Here is a 19,023-nt window from a genome sequence, read left to right as displayed (position 1 = left end):
TGCTGGGTATTATTAATCCTACCAGGTAAAACACTCGAAACAGTTGCTAAGGAAGTTCCTACCTTTCCCAGCCCTTTTGCCTTTCTCCTCCCCTTTCCAAACCATGTCAAGCCATTTCCGTTTCTGACTTGCCACTTCCGGTCAGACTCTTAAAAGCCTTGGCTTTCTGATCAATAAAGAATTGAATCACCTCGCCACCACCAGCTCTGTTCCTGGGTCATCTCTCTCATGTCACTAAGTGAGTAGCAGCCCAGGCTGGCTCCAGTCGCATTCTCTCCAACCCAGAGAGTATGTGCCTGAGAAGAGGCGCCCCCACGCTAGCCTGGCACACCACTGCCAACCAATTTATTTATTTATTTATTTATTTATTTTTTAATCTCCGATTCAATTTTGTTCCCCATGATGTGGCTGTGAGGTGTTTTCCTTAACAGCCTATCATCATAGATTGAGGGATGAGAATTCTTTTTTTTTTTAAATGTCACTAGGGTGATTTAGGGCTTGATGCCGGCACTATGAACCCACTACTCCTGGTGGCCTTTTTTTCCCCTCTTTATTTTAATTTTTTATTACTGGATAGGACAGAGAGAAATTGAGAGAGTAGGAGGGGAGAGAGAGAGAGAGAAAGAGAGATACCTGCAGACCTTCACCACTCATGAAGCTTTCCCCCTGCAGGTGGGGAGTGGGGGCTCGAACCCAGATACTCGCTCATGGTAACATGTCTGCTTAACCAGCTGTGCCACCGCCTGCCCTCTGAGAACTCATTTTCTTATCAGCCTGATCCAGACAGAGAATGTGCAACAAACAATGCAGGTAACACACAAATGGGGTTCTGTAGTAGCAGTCTCTTCTCCCACTCCAGACGGACGTCTGTCCACCTCAGGCTTCGCCTCTGGCTCCTTGGTCCCTGCCCCACCCAGGACTCTGGCCCTGCCAGTCTCTCTTGCTCCTCAGATTTACTTTATCTCTCAGTTTCACTTGTGCCCTTCGCTTCAGCCATCACCTACATGCCACCGGTTACCCTACCTATGTTTTCAAGTCTGTTCTTGTACTTTACACCTAACTGCTTGGTCATTATCTGTTGGATAAGCTACAGACACTTCAAACTCAACACATTCAGAGGAAAATTCCCTTACCGACTCCCCAGACCTGTCATTACTGTTATTGCTAGTGCATGCGTCCCATCTTCTGAAAGATTTCCCTCACTGTAAATTGGGAGCTGGCCTAGATTCCCCCTCCTCCTCCTCTCCCAGCCATCACAGTCTCACTTAAAAATCAGCTCACAGGACCCACTCATTTTATTTCTTTTACCCACATGTTTGCATCACTCTCTCATCTCTCTCCCGCCTCTGCCCAACTCTTGTCATCCATCAACAGGACTTTGGCTAGTCTCCTTGTTAATCTCCGATTAATCCTGGTAATCCACAGGCCAGTTCTAGCCTGCACGTCTGCTAAGGGGATTGGCTGAGCATGCAGAGCTGGTCACATCACTCCCACATTCAAAAACCCTTCCAGGGTTTCACTCAGGACAAAGTCCCCAGAAAAGGCTCAAGTCTGCAGGAAATGCTGCATTAAAGTCACACGTTGGGGACTGACAGGGTGTGTCCGCGCATTAAGCATTCTGATAAATTTTCCAGTTAAAAAGGCAAATAGGGGAATTGGACGGTAGCGCAGCGGGTTAAGCGCACATGGTGCAAAGCATAAGGATCCTGGTTTGAGCCCTCAGCTCCCCACCTGTAGGGGAGTAGATTCACAGGCGGTGAAGCAGGTCTGCAGGTGTCTATCTTTCTCTCGCCCTCTCTGTCTTCCCCTCTTCTCTCCATTTCTCTCTGTCCTAACCAACAATGACAATAACAACAACAATGAAACAACAAGGGCAACAAAAGGGAATAAATAAAATAAATATTTTTTTAAAAAAAGCAAACAGGAGTCAGGAGGTAGTGCAGCGGGTTAAGCGCACGTGGCACAAAGCGAAAGGACAGGTGTAAGGATCCTGGGTGGAGCCCCTGGCTCCCCACCTGCAGGAGTGTCGCTTCACAGGCAGTGAAGCAGGTCTGCAGGTGTTTATTTTTCTCTCCTCCTCTCTCCATTTCTCTCTGTCCTAACAACGATGATATCAGTAACAACAAAAGTAACTACAACAACCATAAAAAACAACAAGGGCAACAAAAGGGAAAATAAATTAAAAAAAAAAACAAAAAACAGACAAGCAAAAAAAATGAGCTATCGGGCTATTGGGTGGGCAAAATAGCTCATTCAGATAGTGAGATGCTTAGCCAGGTACACAGCTCAATTCTGAGTCTGGTCCCCACCATGGATACTTGGGTTGCTGCAGAGTCTCTCTCTCTATATATATCTGTTTATTGTTTATGTAAATAAATATATATATATATATATATTTATTATTGGATAGAGACAGAGAAGTTGAGAGGTGAGTAGGAGAGAGAAAAAGAGAGAGGAAAGAAGTAGAGAGACACATGAGCTCTGCTTCACCATTCATGAAGGTTTCCCCCTGCAGATGGGGACCAGGGGCTTGAACTTGGGTCCTTGCAGATTGTAAAGTATGCACATAAACAGGTACTCCGCTGCATGGCCCCTCTATCTGTTTTGTCTTTTTAATTATCTGTTAGGACTAAGGAGGTGGCTCAGTAGGTCCCAGGTTCTATCTTGAGCACAGCATATTCCATAGTGGAGCAGTGCTCTGCCCTCTCTCTCTCTCTCTCTCTCACACACACACACACACACACACACACACACACACACACAAAATAAATAAATAAATAAACCTTTAAAACAAATAAGCAAGCATCCCTCAACCTGCTGGATCTCTTTTTAAGTCTTGATTAAGCAGTCTCTGCTGCCTTATGTCTGTTTGTTTTTTACTAGATCCTGGCTCAGCTCTGGCTTACGGTGGTGTAGGGGATTGGACCTAGGACTTTGGAGCTTCAAACATGAGAGTCTTGGATAGAGACAGGCAGAAATTGATAGGAAAGGGGCGAAAGAGACACCTGCAGCCCTGCTCTACCACTCGTGAAGCTTTCACCCTGAAGATGGGGACTGGGGACTTGAACCCAGGTCTTTGCACACTTTGATGTGTGTACTCAACCAGGTGTGCCACCGCCCAGCCCCAGATTATTTTTTATTTTTTTTTAATATATAAAATGATTTTAGTAGAATACTGGAAGGCATTGTTGTCATTTGTGGAAGGAATTAAGAGTTGACTACAGAGACAATTGATGACCTAAATAAGAATCTTCTTTCTGGGAGTCGGGCTGTAGCGCAGAGGGTTAAGCGCAGGTGGCGCTAAGAACAAGGACCCGAACAAGGATCCCGGTTCAAGCCCTGGCTCCCCACCTGCAGGGAGCCACCTCACAAGTGGTGAAGCAGGTCTGCAGGTGTCTATCTTTCTCTCTCCCTCACTCTGTCTTCCCCTCCTCCCTCCATTTCTCTCTGTCCTATCCAACAACAATGGCATCAATAATAACTACAACAATAAAACAAGGGCAACAAAAGGGAATAAATAAATAAAATATTTTTTAAAAATCCTAAAAAAAAAAAAACTTCTTTCTTAGTCTTATCTTGGTTCATTTTTATTGCCACCAGGGTTATCACTGGGGCTTACTTAGTACCTAGACAAGGGCTCCACCACTTCTGGGGGCTATTTTTTCCTCTTTATTTTTTAAGATTAATTAATTAATTAATTTGAGATAGAAACCGAGAGGGATGAAGGAACACTTCATTCATAGCATTCACTTAAAAAAAAAAAACCTACCCAAGGGGCCAGGTGGTGGCATACCTGGTTAAATGCACACAACCAGGTTCAAGCCCTGGTCCCCACCTCCTGGGGGAAAGCTTCACAAGTGGTGAAGCGAGGCTGCAGGAGTGTCTCTTCCTCTCTATCTCCCCTTCCCCTTTCAACTTCTCTCTGTCTCTATCCTATAACAAATAAATAAAAATAGTAAAAACAAAAACAAAAACTCTTCCTAGGGAGATCGGACTTTGGCTTTACACATGTGCAAGGACCAGGTTCAAGCTGCCCATTTCTCACATTCAGGGAAGATAGTTGACAAGTAGTGAAGCAGGTGTCTTTCTCTCTCTCTCTCTCTCTCTATCTATCTCCCCCTTCCTTCTCAATTTCTATCGGTCTTATCAAATAAAATAGAAACAAAAATGGCCACCAGGAGTGGTGGATTTGTTGTGCAGGCACCAAACCCCACCAATAACCTTGGTGGCAATTAAAAAAAATAAAAAATAATCTGGGGCTGGGCGGTGGCACACCTGGTTGAGTACACACATCAAAGTGTGCAAAGACCTGGGTTCAAGTCCCCAGTCCCCATCTTCAGGGTGAAAGCTTCACGAGTGGTAGAGCAGGGCTGCAGGTGTCTCTTTCGCCCCTTTCCTATCAATTTCTGCCTGTCTCTATCCAATAAATAAATAAATATAATTTTAAAAATTTTGAAAATCTGCCTGACTAAAAATTAGATAATAACAACAAAACGAAAAGCAAACTACTATCTAAAACTGTTTCTTAGCCGCCAAGGTGGGTGGGCAGAGTGCATGACTGACACACCTGGGGCCTGGGTTCAATCCCCAGCACTTCATATAGCCAGAGTGGTGCTTTAGTCCTGGCCCCTCTCTCTCTCTCTCTCTCCCTCTCCCCCCCCATTAGACAGTTTTTTTTTTAAATCATGACAAAGGACCTAATGGGAGTTGTATTGTTATATGGAAAACTATGAAATGTTATGCATGTACAAACTATTGTATTTACTGTCAAATGTAAAAACATTAATTCCCCAATAAAGAAATTGAAAAAAAAAATCAATTAAATGAAAATGTAGTTTTCATGTACTCCAGAAGGTGGCGCCAGAGAGCCCTGGGTGGAGCGCTGAATTCAAGCTCCAGCCCTTCAACTTCATGTGCTGGAATCAAGCCTTGGTGTTCTCACCCCCGACCCCCACTTCATTTTTTCTCTCTCTTTCTCTCATTAACAAACAAATGAATACTTTTAAAAACAAAATGCACTTCTTTTTTTTTAATTGGAGGATTAATGTTTTACAGTTGACAGTAAATACAATAGTTTATACATGCATAACATTTCTCAGTTTTCTACATAACAACACAACCCACACTAGGTCCTCTGTCCAAAATGCAGTTCTGACCTTCTAAATTTGAATGATTTTAAGGCTTTCTTCTTTATTTATTGAGAGAGAGAGAGAGAGAGAGAGAGTGTATGTGTGTGCGCGTGTGTGTGCAGTGGGTTGGAGGAGATAGCTTAATGGTTATACAAACATACTTGCAAGCCTGAGGCTTCCAGGTCCCAGGTTTAATCCCCCTGCACCACCATCAGCCAAAGCTGATAAAATAAATATTCTCTGGTAAAACAAACAAAGTCTGAAGTCCTAGATTTGAACCCCGGCACTGCATGTGCTATAGTGATGCCCTGGTTGTCTCTTGTGTTAACAAATAAATCTTCAGAGAGAGAGAGAGAGAGAGAGAGAGAGAGACTCCCAGAGCACCACCCTGGTATAAGTAGCACGGATTGAACCAGGAGCCTCAGGTATGTAGGTCCTGCGCTCTACCAGCGGAGCTATTTTCCTGGCCACACAGACCTTCAGGAAATATGTGCTAGGGTAATATGTAGGTAAACAAGGGGGGAGGACTAGAAGGCGAGTGGGAATCTTTACTCAGTGCAGATATCCTATCCACACACACCAAGCTTCCCTGAGGAGCACAGTGGCTACAGTGGCAAGAGCCGGGGACAACTGTGCAGATAGGGTACTAGGTGCTATGTTCTCCCTTATTATCTATTTATTATCTTCAGGGTTATTGCTGAGGCTCAGTGCTGGCACTACAAATCCACTGCCCCAGAGGCCAGTTTTTTTTTTTTTTTTTTTTTTTCATTTTACTGGATAGGGCAGAGAGAAATTGAGAGAGGAGGGGAGATAGAGAGGGGAAAAGGAAGATATACCTGCAGACCTGCTTCACCGCTTGTGAAGCAGACCCTCTGCAGGTGGAGAGCCGGGGCTCAAACCCGGATCCTTGTGTTTAGTAATAAGTGTGCTTAATCAGGTGTGCCACCGCTTGGCCCCTTTCCTTATTTTAAAAAAATTTTTTTTAGTTATCTTTATTTATTTATTGGATAGAGATAGCCAGAAATTGAGAGGAGGGAGAGACAGAGAGGGAGAGAGACAGAGAGACACCTACAGCCCTGCTTTGCCCCTGCCGTTGGGGATGGGGGTTTGAACCCAGGTCCTTGTATGTTGTAACGTGTGCACTCAACCTGGTGCGTCACCACCTGGCCCCTCCCTAAACTTCTGGTGTGTGTCTTGGTACGCTGAACACAGTACACTCCAGTGGGCTCAACATTCCTGTCCGTCTACCTACCATCCCTGAGCTGAGCTGATCGAGCCCCTGAAGACTCTTGTCCATGGAGGCCCTGGTCAGATCTCCACTGTGGAGAAGCTCCCTCTGACAGCTGGTACTCCCTGTAATTTTGTCCATGCAGTCATGCATGCCGTGTCCTTTTTGTTGTCCATGAAAAGGTTCCTGCGCCCCCTGCTCTGCTAAGCTGTCCACCATGAACACTGGTGAGTCAATAAACAGACACCACAGTTTCCTCCCTCCACTGCCATGAGTCAGTCATCCAGGAAGAAGGCAAGAGACAGACAGCCACACCAGCTCGAGGCGGATGGGGAGCAGTGGTGCTCTGACTCAGTCTCGCTGAGCATCGACCACTCGTCTAACTACATCCCTGGCTTGGAGTCCAAGTGGTTGTGCACTTGGTTAAGTGCTCACATTACAATGTGCAAGGACCTGGGTTCAAGCCCCCAGTCCCCACCTGCAGGGGAAAGTTTCATGAGTGGTGAACTAGGGCTGCAGGTGTCTCTCTGTCTCTCTCCCAGTTTCTCTGCCTCTGTCCAATAATAAATAATTATTTAAAACATTCATTCCTGGCTCCTCAGCAACATTTGGACGTCCTAATTAAAACACAGGAAAATGAGAGCTTTTCCTTAGGGAAGAACGTCCCCTGGGTTTTCTATCAGAAAGTATAATAAGTGAGACTGGGTGGTGGCACACATGTTACCATGCATGAGGACTCAGGTTCAAGCCCCCACAGGGGAATCTTCATGAATAGTGGAACAGTGCTTCAGGTATCTCTACCTTTCTCTTGCTCTCTCTTTTTATTTGTCTCTTACTGCTATCAAAGAAAGAGAGAGAAGAAAGAAAAAAGAAAAGAGAAAAGGAAGCAGGGACTGACCAGTAGTGCATCCAGTTGAGTAGACATGTTGCTGTGTGTAAAGACCCAGGTTCAAGCCCCTCAATCCTCACTGATGGGGGAATCTCTGTGAGCGGTGAAGCAGTGTTGCAGGTGTCTCTCTATCTCTCCTCTCTCTGTCTGTCTTTCTGCTCAATTTCTGTCTCTTTCCAATAAATGAATTAGTTAAATGTAAAAAAGGGAGCTGGGTGGTGGTGCACCTGGTTGGGTGGACATGTTACAATGTATAAGGACCCAGGTTTGAGCCCCCAGTCCCCACCTGCAGAGTGAAAACTTTGCAAATGGTGAAGCAGGTCTGCAGGTGTCTCTCTTTCTCTCTCCCTCTCTGCTTCCCCCTTCCCTCTCAATTTCTGGCTATCAAATCAATAAAGACTTAAAAAATAAAATAAATAAATATAAAAAAGGATGGAAGGAAGAAGGAAGGAAGGAAGGAAGGAAGGATGGAAGGAAGGAAGGAGGGAAGGAAGAAAGGGAAGGAAGAGGGGGGAATGACCTCCAGGAACACTGTACCTGCACAGGTACTGAGTCCCAGAGATAATCCTGGTAGCAAAAGAAGATGACAGGTGGTGGCGCACCTGGTTGAGCACACATGTCACAGTGCGCAAGGACCCGGGTTCGAACCCCCAGTCCCCACTTGCAGGGGGAAAGCTTTGCGAGTGGTAAAGCAGTGCTGCAGGTGTCTCTCTGTCTCCCTCCCTCTGTAAACACCCCCTTCCTTCTCTATTTCTGGCTGTTTCTATGCAATAAATAAATAAAGATAATTTTAAAAAAGGAAGATGACAAGGGAGAAGAAGAAGGTAGAGGATGAGGAAACAAAGAAAGAGAAGAAAGAGTAGAGGAGGAAGAAGAGGAGGAGGAGGAAGAGGAGGAGGAGGAGGAGGAGGAGGAGAAGGAGGAGGAAAATAAAGATATACTAAGTATCCAGCAAAAGTGCCCAAGATGGCAAAGAGGCTCTAAGGTTGATAGGGAAGCTGCCTGGCTGTTCATTCCCGACTTTCCCACCTGCTCCGGGAACAACCTGGTTCTGGTTCTGGTCCCTGCAGTCCAGACCTCTCCTCTCTAGTCGCTGCTCCCTGTCTCGGCCGGCTCCGGGCAGGAAGGAGAGCCAGCCGCCTAGGACACTACACATGTTCTGTTCTGTGTCAGGCTGCTGCCCACAGCAGGGGCTTCCAGAAAACCAGTCCTGCTCCCTGTCCTCCTGTTCATGATGGAAGCACTCACAGCTGAGAGAGCGGTGACAAAACCTGTCCCGGGAGAGAAAGAAAGAGAGAAAGAGGGAGTAGGGGAGTGGTATAGACAGATAGGAGAAGGGGGAAGAACTTGCCTCCGAGTGGTGTTCCAAAGCAACAGCCAACGCCCACGGCACAGCCCACCGTCAGAGTGTCGGTGTAATAGTAGGGCTGCTACTGGGGGAGAGACAGACGGACAGACAGAGAAAGGACACAAGCAAGGGGAGGGATAAGACAGAGAGAGGCATAAGTCACAGGGTTCCCGCCAACCACCCACACACACACACACAACTATCCCCCACCCCATGCCCAAGCCAGAGTAGAGATTCAGAGTGTGGCAAAGGCTGGTGGGATAACATCTTGGTTCTGCAAAAGACTTTCCTGCCCGAGACAGCAGGAGTCTCAGGTTCGATCCCCACGCACCACCATAAGTCAGAGCTGGTTAAGAAAAAGAAAGGGGGGGGGGTAGTGGGGATGGGGGGTGGACTGGGTGGTGGTGCACTGGTTACTTACGCACATGTGGTACGATGCTCAGGGACCTGGTTCAAGACCCTGGTCCCCACCTGCAGGGGGGTAGGGGAGCTTCATGAGAAGTGAAGCAGTGCTGCAGGTCTCTCTCTCTCTGTCTCTCTCTCTCGTGTGTGTGTGTGTGTGTGTGTGTGTGTGTGTGTGTCTTTCTCTATCTGCCCCTTCCCTCTCAATTTCTCTCAGTGCTGTCAGAGAAAGTAAATGAATAAAGTTTTAAAGAGAGAGAGAGAATAAGGCAAACAGAAGATGAGCTCCGAGCGTAAGGCTGAAGCGACTCTAGGAGAGGCAGGGGCTCAGTGGAGAAATGGCCTCCAGTGTGGGGCGGGAGATAGGGGTGTTCATGGCAGGTCATGTGCTTGGACATACACGGAAGCAGCCCTTGGCAGTGAACTGCCACCAGCCTTCAAAGCACACACAGGGAGAGCTCTTTGGGGGGAAAGGGGTGGGGCTGTGGCTCAGGGTCACTCCCTCCAGATCACTCACCTGTCCCTTTGACAGCCACACACAGCCCTCCCCAATGTAACCCCCATCCTATTCAAGTCAGGCGGGGGCCACTGGGGTGGGGAGGAAGGGGACTTGCCTCCGATGGGAGCGGCAAAGCAGCACCCCACGCCCACGGCGCAGGCTGGCACCAGGAGGTCAAGCTGCCCAGGCACGGTCTGCAACAGAGAAGCGCACGGACGGGAGGGAGGGCCAGGGAGGGCAGGGGGGACCAGGTGGGGTCACCAAGGACAAGACGGCACAGGAGGGAAGCTGGGAGGGCACAGACACAGGGACACAGGGACACAGGGAGGAAGAAAGGGAAGGGAGGACGGGGATGGTTGCTCAGTGCCAGAGCATGCGCCTTGTATGCCTGAGGCCCTGGGTTCAAGGCCAAATTCCACATGGCAGAGCAGCAAAGGCACAACAGAGGCCAGGTGGTGGTGCACCTAGAGCAATTGTTATTATGCACAAGGACCCAGGTTCAAGCACCGAGTCCTTCCCTACCTGTAGGGGGAAGCTTCGAAAGTAATGGAGCTGGTCTGCAGGGGTCTCTCTCTCTCTCTCTCTCTCTCTCTCTCTCCTCCCCACTACCTCTCGATTTCTCTCTGCCCTATCAAGTATAAGGAAAAAAGTCTGGGAGCTGGGCGGTAGCGCAGCAGGTTAAACACACATGGCGCAAAGCACAAGGGCCAGCGGTTTGAGCCCCCAGCTCCCCACCTGCAGGTGTCTATCTTTCCATCTCCCTCTTTGTCTTCCTTTCCTCTCTCCATTTCTCTCTGTCCTATCCAACAACAACAACAACAACAACAACAGCTATGACAACAATAACAAGGGAAACAAAAGTGGAAAAAACAGCTTCCAGGAGCAGTGGATTGATAGCGCTCGCACTGAGCCCCAGAGATAACCCTGGAGGCAAAAGAAAAAAAAAGGAAGAAAGAGAGAGAGAGAGAAAGAAAGAAAGAAAGAAAGAAAGAAAGAAAGAAAGAGAAAAAAAAGTGGTCTGGGAAGTGGCTCAGTGGATAAAGCACTGGATTCTCAAGCATGAGGTCCGAAGTTCAATCTCCCACATGTACTAGAGTGATGTCTGGTGTTCTCTCTCTCTCTCCCTCTCTCTGTGTTTGTCTCTCTGCCTATCTTCTTTATGAATAAATAAATATAATCTTTAAAAATATGTTTGAGGAAGGCAAGCAGTGATGCACTGGTTGAACATACATATGACCATGTGCAAGGGCCTGGGTTCAAGCCCCTGCACCCACTTGCAGGGGGAATGTTTCTAGAGTGAAACAGGTCCCTATCTATCTATCTATCTATCTATCTATCTATCTATCTATCTGTCATTTATCTGTCATCTATCTATCTATCTATCTGTCATCTATCTATCTGTCTATCTGTCATCTATCTATCTATCTATCTTCTATCTATCATCTATCATCTAGCTCCCTATTTCTATCTCTATATTTCCCCTTCCACTCTCAATTTCTCTCTGTCCTATCAGATATAAGAAAAAAATGTTTGAGGGGGCGGGGCACCTGGTTGAGCACACACATCACCTTGTGTAAGGACCCAGATTTGAGCTTTCCCTCATAAATTAAAAATAGCAATAAATCAGACTAAGAGAAGGCTCAGTGACAGAGCACACCGGAGGCCTTTGGTTCAATGACGGTACTGCATTTAATAAAAAGTATGCTTTTAAAAAAAAAAATGGGGGTAGGGGTAGATAGCATAACAGTTATTCAAAGAGACTCTCCAAATTCCCAGATTCAATCCCCTGCACTACCATAAGCCAGAGCTGAGCAGTGCTCTGGTTAAAAAAAAAACAAAACAAACTATGGGGCCGGGTAGGCAGGAAGTAGCTCAGCTGGGAGAGCCGACACCCCGACACCCTCGTATGTGCAAGGTGCTGGGTAGGAACCCTGGTTCTGTGAGGCACCATGAACAACCAGAAACCAGAACAAGCTCCAGCGATGGTGGTGTGGGATTTTTTTCCCCCTCTGTGTCATTTCCTCTTTTTCTCAATTAATAATAATAATCAATTAGAGCTATGTAGATATTACTCAGAGATATCAAGCAAGCATGCATAAAATCCTGGGTTCAGAAGGCTGGGTGGTGGTGCACCTGGTTAAGTGCTCACATGTTACAGTGATCAAGAGCTAGGGGTTCAAGCCCCCAGTCCCCACCTGAAGGGGGAAGCTTCATGAGCGGTGAGGCAGTAATGCAGGTGTCTGTCTCTCTCCTTTGCTTTCTCTCTCTCTCTCTCTTGAAATCCTCTGCTCCTGCTGCTGGCAGTCATCTTTTTTTTCTTCTTCTTCTTCTATTTTTATTCCATAGGACAGAGAGAAATTGAGAGGGGAAGAAAGATAGAGAGGAAGAGAGAAAGAGAGACACCTGCAGACCTGCTTCACTGTTCGTGAAGCTCCCCCACCTGCAGGTGTGGTGAGGGGGCTTGAACTCAGGACCTTGTGTTTAGTACTATGTGCACCTAGCCATCTGTGCCCGGCCCCCTGTTTCTCTTTTTCTCTATCCCCCTCCTCTAAAGTTCTATAAAATAAATAAATAAATACCCCTGGGCTCATAACCCAGCCAAAGTTGCAGGAAAATAATAAATAAATTTAGAGTATGAGAAGTATTAGAGTATGAGAAGGCACAGACCAGTGACAGCCTAGCTCCAGGATCTGGAAGCAGGGGCGAGGATACGAGAGCCAGGCTCCCGCACAGCAGCCCTCCCAGCATCTCGGCCAGGCCAGCGCAAAGGCAGCCACCCCCCCACCCCTCCCAGCCCTGTGCCCAGAACCCCCAGGACCTACCTCAATTGACCTTGTCAACCTTACCTCATACGCCCCACAGAACACCGACATGAACTTGCTGAGGACAGCGGCACAGATGCTGGCAATGTGGACAAAAGGGCCCTGGGAGGGAGGGAGGAGGGAGGAGGAATGAAGGCGAGAGGATGGCCTGGGGGTGGCAGAGGGTGGGGTGGGGGGTGGGGGGGTCCAGAGTGGGTGCTAAGAAGGTGGAAGTGACTGAGTGTGGAAGGGATATGAGATGGCGATTTGGCCCTCCCTCCCGGGAACTGTTTCCCAGAGAGGAGGAGGTGAGAGTCTGGCCTGTGGGTATTTCAACAAGAGTTGAAGGCTTTGGAGCACAGGGAAGGGGGCAGAGAGTGATAAGACACAGAGGAAAAAGGCAGTGCTTAGAGAAGCTGTGGAAAGCCAGAAAAAGATAAAGAAAGAAAGAGAGAGAGAGAGAGAGAGAGAGAGAGAGAGAGAGAAAGAGAAAAAAAAGAAAAGAGAAAAGGAAGCTCAGGGGTGAATGACTCCTTGAATCAAGAGGGAGAGTGAGCTTAGGAGTAACCAGGGAGAAGAAAGCTGTTCCAGGCCTTGAGAGGGACTCAGCCTCTTGAGGTGGAGGGTCCAGAAAAAGGCCTTGTGACCCAGGTTCAGTAAGGAAGGGCAGCTCACAAGGACAGACTGACAGGCAGGGAAGGCAGACCACCCCAGGCCTTCAAGAGCCTTAGCAAAGTGCTTGGATTTGCTTTGTAAATTGTCACCAGGCTTATCTCTGGGGCTTTGGTTCCTGCATGACAAACCCATCACTCCCAGTGGCCATTTTTTAATTTTTTATTTCCTTTACTTAAAAAAAATTGTTTTTCTCTCTTTTAAAAAATTTTTTTTTGGATAAAGACAGAGATATCAAGAAGGAAAGCAAAGACAGAGAGGGAGAGAAACAGAGAGATACCTTCAGCACTCCTAGACTGCTTGCCCCCTGCAAGTAGAGACCAGGACCTTGAACCCAAGTCCTTGCAAATGGTAACGTGTGTACTCAATCAAGTGTGCCTCCACTCGGCCACCTTCCTTCATTTCTTTTATTTGACAAGACAGAAATGGAGAACAGGAGCAAAGGGAGAGAGGGAAGGAGAGACAAACAGAGACACTTACAGCACTGCTTCATCACTCATGATGCCTTCCCCCTTGCAGGTGGGGACCAGGGCTTGAACCAGGTGTCAATATGTACAGTCAACCAAGAGAACTAATGCCCAACCCACACACACACACACACACACACACACACACACACACACACACACACACACTTGGATTTTATTTTAGTTCCCTTGGGAAATGGGCAAAAAGTTTTCCTTTTTTGTTATTTATCTACTTATTTTTAAAATTATTATTTATTTTTTTTATTTTTGAGAGAGATGCAGAGAGAGAGAGAAGATAGAGAGAAACACCAGAGCACTGCTCAGCTCTGGCTGATGGTGGTGCGGGGGATTGAACCTGGGACTTTGGAGCCTCAGGCATGAGAGTCTCTTTACATAACCATTATGCTATCTACTCCCACCTGTTGTTTATTTATTTATTTATTTAGTTACCAGAGCATGTTCAGCTCTGGCTTCTGGTGGTGTGTGTGGGGGGAGAGGGGTGGAATTGAACCTGGGACTTTGGAGCCTCAGTCATGAGTCTCTTTGCATAACTAGTATGCTATTTCCCTCACCCACTGTAAAAGTTCTTGATCAAAGGTCAGGCATTCCTGATTCCATTTTTTTTTATTAAAAAAATACTTGTTTATTTATTCCCTTTTTGTTGCACTTGTTTTTATTGAAGTTACTATTGTTGTTGTTATTGATGTCATTGTTCTTGAATAGGACAGAGAGAAATGGAGAGAGGAGGGGAAGACAGAGGGGGGGGAGAAAGATAGATACCTTGCAGACCTGCTTTACTACCTGTGAAGGGACTCCCCTGCAGGTGGGGAGCCAGGAGCTCAAACTGGGATCCTTATGCCAGTCCTTGGGCTTTGCGCCACCTGCGCTTAATCCGCTGCCCTATTGCCTAACTCCCTGATTTCATTTTTAAAAAGATGACTCTGGCTGCCACTGGGAGGGAAGCTTGATTTTAGTGCTCCAGAATGTGTGTGAATATGACCTTGGGCAAAGAGATAGATAGATAGATAGATAGATAGATAGATAGATAGATAGATAGATAGATAGACAGACAGAGAAATGAAGGGATGGAGGAAGGAAGGAAGGAGGGAGGGAAGGAGAGAGGGAGAGAGGGAAGGAAGGAAGGAAGGAAGGAAGGAAGGAAGGAAGGAAGGAAGGAAGGAAGGAAGGAAGGAAGGGAACTCTCTAGTTTGGTTTAGGAATATTCAGGCCAGGGAAATTAGTCTGGAGAAGCTCTAAGGTAGGAATTCAAATCATGTGGATGATGGCGCCCCCTAGAGGACATTTAGGGACATCCAGAGGCATTCTGGTTGTCAGCCCTGCCACTGCCATGTTGTGGGTGGTGGTAGACATGGTGCTGAGCGTCCTACAAAGCACAGCAGTTCCCTTCCTTCTGCTCCAGGACAGAGACAGGCCTGTGGCCATGTGGCTCCCCTGCCCGGTGCTCCTTGGCTGTGTCCCCACGGCAGATGTGTGTTCCCGGGGCACCCGAGGACGGCCCTCTGCCCCATCACCCTCGGTGACTGTGGACCCACCTACCTCCTTCCCCACCGGGATGCCGCTGCCCAGCCCGGCCGTCAGCGCCACCACCTTGGCCACAAAGGCCTTGAGGGTGAGATATTCCTTCAGGACCACCCCACGGAGGATTGTCTTCATTTCAGGGATCCCGGAACCTGCAGAGGTTCAAACACAATTGTGAGCAGGTTCAAGGTAGAAGAGGAAAAGGAGATGGAGATCTGGGAAGTGGACATGGGGCCAGGGCGGGGTTTGTGGTGAGAGTAGGAGGGCTGAAAGCAGGGCAGGGTGAGGAGGATGGTAGTGCAGGGGGTGGGCTGCAGGCCAATGAGGTGTGGGTGCCACAACCTGGGTGGGATATGGGGAGCAGGGGCTGGGGCGGGGGTTCTCACCAACAGCCTGGGGAGAGATGAGTTGGCAAAAGAGGGTGCTGAAGAGGATGAGGACAAGAGGGAAGGTGACCCAGGCCAGGAACTGCAGGGGCAGGTTGGGATGCATCTGGTAGTAGGTCCACTTGTAGGCTGCAGAGAGGCCCGGGCTCAGTCCCCCGTGTGTGTGCAAGTCGGCCCTACAGAGCGTTTCACACTGTGGGCATCCCATTTGGCCCCGTGAAATAGAGACCCTACACGACCCACTGAGCCCCATTCCTTCTGGCAGAAAGAGTGGGTGGTGATGGAATTGGCAGTGGAGATGAAGTAACGAGTAGCTGGTGGTGATGGAGTTGCTGGAGTCAGTGGAGTGCGTGGTGGTAGATTGAGCAGTGGTGGAGTATGTTGTTGGTATTGGTGGAGTTGTTGACAAAGCTGGTGGTGATGGAGTTGTTGGAGTCAGGGAAGTTGTTGGTAGTGGGTTGGCATTAGTGGTGGAATTGTTGGAGTTGGATTTGGCAGTGGTAGTAGAGTTATTGTAGTTGGTAGAGTTGGTGGTATTGGAGTTGTTGGTAGAGTTATTGGAGTCAGTGGAATTGGTAGTAGATTTGGCATTGGAGTTACTGGAGTTACTGAGGTTGATGGAATTATTGGTGGGGGAGTTACTAGAGCTGTTGTTGGTGGAGTAGTTGTTGATAGTTGTGTTGGGGTTGTTGGTGGAGTTGTTGAAGTCAGTGGAGTTGTTGGTGGTGGATTTAGCAGTGGTGGAGTTGTTGGAATTATTGTTAGTAGAGTGGTTGTTGATAGAGTTTTCTGTGGAGTTACTGGAGTCAAGGAGGTTGTTGGTAGTGCGTTAGTAGTGATGACAGAGTTGTTATTTTGGTAGAGTCACTGGTGGAGTTGGTGGCAGTGTGGTAGCGTTATTGTTGTTGATAGAGTTCTTGGTGGAGTTGGTGATGTTAGATTTGGCAATGGTGGAGTTGGAGTTATTATTATTGGTGGAGTTATTATTGATAGAGTTAGTGGTGGTAAAGTTGTTGGAGTTATTGTTGATGGAGTTTATGTAGTAGAATTGGGGCTGGTAGGGTTATTGGAGTCAATGGAGTTGTTGATAGTGGACTAACAGTGGTGGTGGAGTTGATGGTGGTGAAGCTGTTGGGAGTTATAAGTGTTGGTAGAACTGGTCAATTTGCTGCTGCTGGTGGTAGTGGAGTTGGTGCTGGTGGAGTTGTTGTTACAGCTGCTGGTGAAATTGTTTGTGCTGAAGCTGGTTATAACAATACCAACTGCACTCAAGCACTGAGCCTGTGGTCTTATCATTCTGGCTTGCCAAGAACTGATGGGCTCCGGAGTTTATAGGACAGACAAAACTCACACCAAGGAAAAGTCAGGGAAAACTGGAGTTAGTGGGTCACCCACTAGAGAAGTCCCCACTGTTTGGCTGGTAGTGGGTAGAGCTAGCTCTCTGTCTTCCCCTCCTCTCCCTGAAAGGCTGGGTTTGCATTCTGGGTAAGGGAGAGCTAGGGACTAAGGAACTGTGAGGAGTCAGCATCCTGTAGCAGGGGCTTGTGTGAGGAAAAAAAATACAGCCCTGGATGTCTCACTTCTGGTGGGAGGAGAGTAGCAGGAGATGGAGAGGTGTAGGTCCCAGTCAGCTCACTTCCTAACAAAGTCCCAAAACCTAGATATAGACCAGATCCCATGAGATAGAGCGTATGTTCACACATATCCATAAACTCAGGCAAAATATATACCTGAAAGCAAAAGTACACAATAGTCTACAGTGAGTACCCCCAACACTTCATCTGCACTATTCTAGCCTTTAAGTCCATGATTGTTCAACAATTTGCTTGGCTTTGTATGTTAACTCTCTTTTCAGCCACCAGGTTCCAGATGCTAGCATAATGCTGACCAGACTTCCCTGGACAGAGGACCCTGCCAATATGTCCTGGAGCTCCTCTTCCCCAGAGCCCCATCCCACTAGGGAAAGAGAGAGACAGGCTGGGAGTATGGATAGACCTGTCAACAGCCATGTTCAGCGGGGAAGCAATTACAGAAGCCAGACCTTCCACCTTCTGCAACCCACAATGACCTTGGGTCCATGCTCCCAGAGGGATAAAGAATAGGAAAGCTATCAGGGGAGGGGATGGGATAAGGAGATCTGGTGGTGGAAATTGTGTGGAGTTGTACCCCTCTTATACTATGGTTTTGTTAATGTTTTGTTAATGTCTCCTTTGCTGCCTTCTTCCATCTTTATGAATATGGAAGTGTCCAACCTCCCCACCCCCTTTTTAAAAATTAATCCAGAGAGAGATTAATTTAAGCTACAAAGATACTCTGGCTTCACAATGTACCATTTAACCTTTCCCCCCTTCATTCAAAAGCTGGAATGTAGAGTTCTGGCTTTTCTATAGCACCAGGCAGAAAAGAACCCTTTGCGTGGTTTCAGAAGGGGCAGGAGAATTGGATGTGAGGCTGGTATTGCCCTGAGCCAAAGCCACCCTTAAATACCTCTCTGCAATCCTTCTCTTCTCTGGCTGCACCCAGCCTTCTTGAGGACAAAGTCTAGAAAAAAAGTCCCACTACAGAATCTGTTGAAACCTACCCTGGAGCGTTTTGGCACTGACGTAATCCATGCACCAGCTCACCAGCGCCATAAGAAGTCCCAGAAGCACCAGGAAGATCCAGTCTTCCCCTAATTTCCTTCGTACCACACGTTCCAGCCGTCGGATACAGTCTAGAAGCAGAAGGTTGGAGAAGGATAGCCCAGCGCCCAGTCAGTACCCAGGTGTGGGACCTGGGGACGGGGCGGCACGCACAGGGCCTTGTCACTGAGAGCCTGATCTTCAATCCCCCACAGGATACCTGGATTTTTTTTTCTGCAACTCTGGCTTCCTGAGGCTGGCTAAGAGGAATGGCGGAACCCCAGGAGGAGTGAGGGGATTTTTTTTTTTTTGGGGGGGGGGGGGTTCTGTCTTTCCTTCACACTCAGAGGAAAACTTCTTAGGGGGCAGAGGACAGATAGATAACTTGGGACATCCAATTTATCCTTCTAATCCCCGCTTCCTCTTCCTCTTTCTCCTCTCCCTCCTCCTCTTCCCTCTTCCTCCGACTTCTCCTTCTTCTCTCTCTTTTCTCCTCTTCCCTCTCCTCATCTTCCTTCTCTTCTTCCTCTTTTTCCTCCTCCTCTCCCACTCATCCTCTTCTTCCTCCTCTAACTCCTCCTCCTCTTTCCCCTCCCTTTCATACTACTCCTCCTCCTCCTTTTCTTCTTTTTCCTCCTCCAACTCCACTTCTTCTTCCTTTCCTCCTTGCCTCTGTACTCCTCCTTTTTAAAAAATTATTTTATTGGGAGTCGGGCAGTAGCGCAGCGGGTTAAGCGCACATGGTGTGAAGCGCAAGGACCAGCTTGAGGATCCCGGTTTGAGCCCCCGGCTCCCCACCTGCAGGGGTGTCCCTTCACAGGCGGTGAAGCAGGTCTGCAGGTGTCTGTCTTTCTCTTCTCCTCTCTGTCTTCCCCTCCTCTCTCCATTTCTCTCTGTCCTATCCAACAACGACGACATCACTAACAACAGCAATAATAACCACAACAACAAGGGCAACAAAAAGGGAAAGTAAATAAATATTAAAAAATTATCTTATTAATTAGAATGTAGGAGGAGAGAGAGAGAAGAAAACCAGACATCA

At 47.7% G+C, this 19,023-nt stretch overlaps 1 protein-coding gene across 1 annotated transcript in view; it reads right to left on the bottom strand.

Annotated features, from left to right (window-relative positions):
- Nucleotides 1-19,023, bottom strand: part of CLCN1 (chloride voltage-gated channel 1) — a 77,269-nt gene that overhangs the window by 50,173 nt on the left and 8,073 nt on the right. The window contains exons 3-7 of the mRNA XM_007522315.2: nucleotides 17,942-18,073; nucleotides 15,361-15,489; nucleotides 14,993-15,126; nucleotides 12,342-12,419; nucleotides 8,598-8,676 (exon numbers count right to left, since the gene is read on the bottom strand). Coding sequence (XP_007522377.1) covers nucleotides 8,598-8,676; nucleotides 12,342-12,419; nucleotides 14,993-15,126; nucleotides 15,361-15,489; nucleotides 17,942-18,073 — 552 coding nt within the window. The remainder of the gene's footprint in view (nucleotides 1-8,597; nucleotides 8,677-12,341; nucleotides 12,420-14,992; nucleotides 15,127-15,360; nucleotides 15,490-17,941; nucleotides 18,074-19,023) is intronic.

The sequence above is a fragment of the Erinaceus europaeus genome, chromosome 8 (assembly GCF_950295315.1).
Source record: "Erinaceus europaeus chromosome 8, mEriEur2.1, whole genome shotgun sequence".
NCBI lineage: Eukaryota > Metazoa > Chordata > Mammalia > Eulipotyphla > Erinaceidae > Erinaceus > Erinaceus europaeus.
This window is presented reverse-complemented; position numbering and strand designations above follow the sequence as displayed.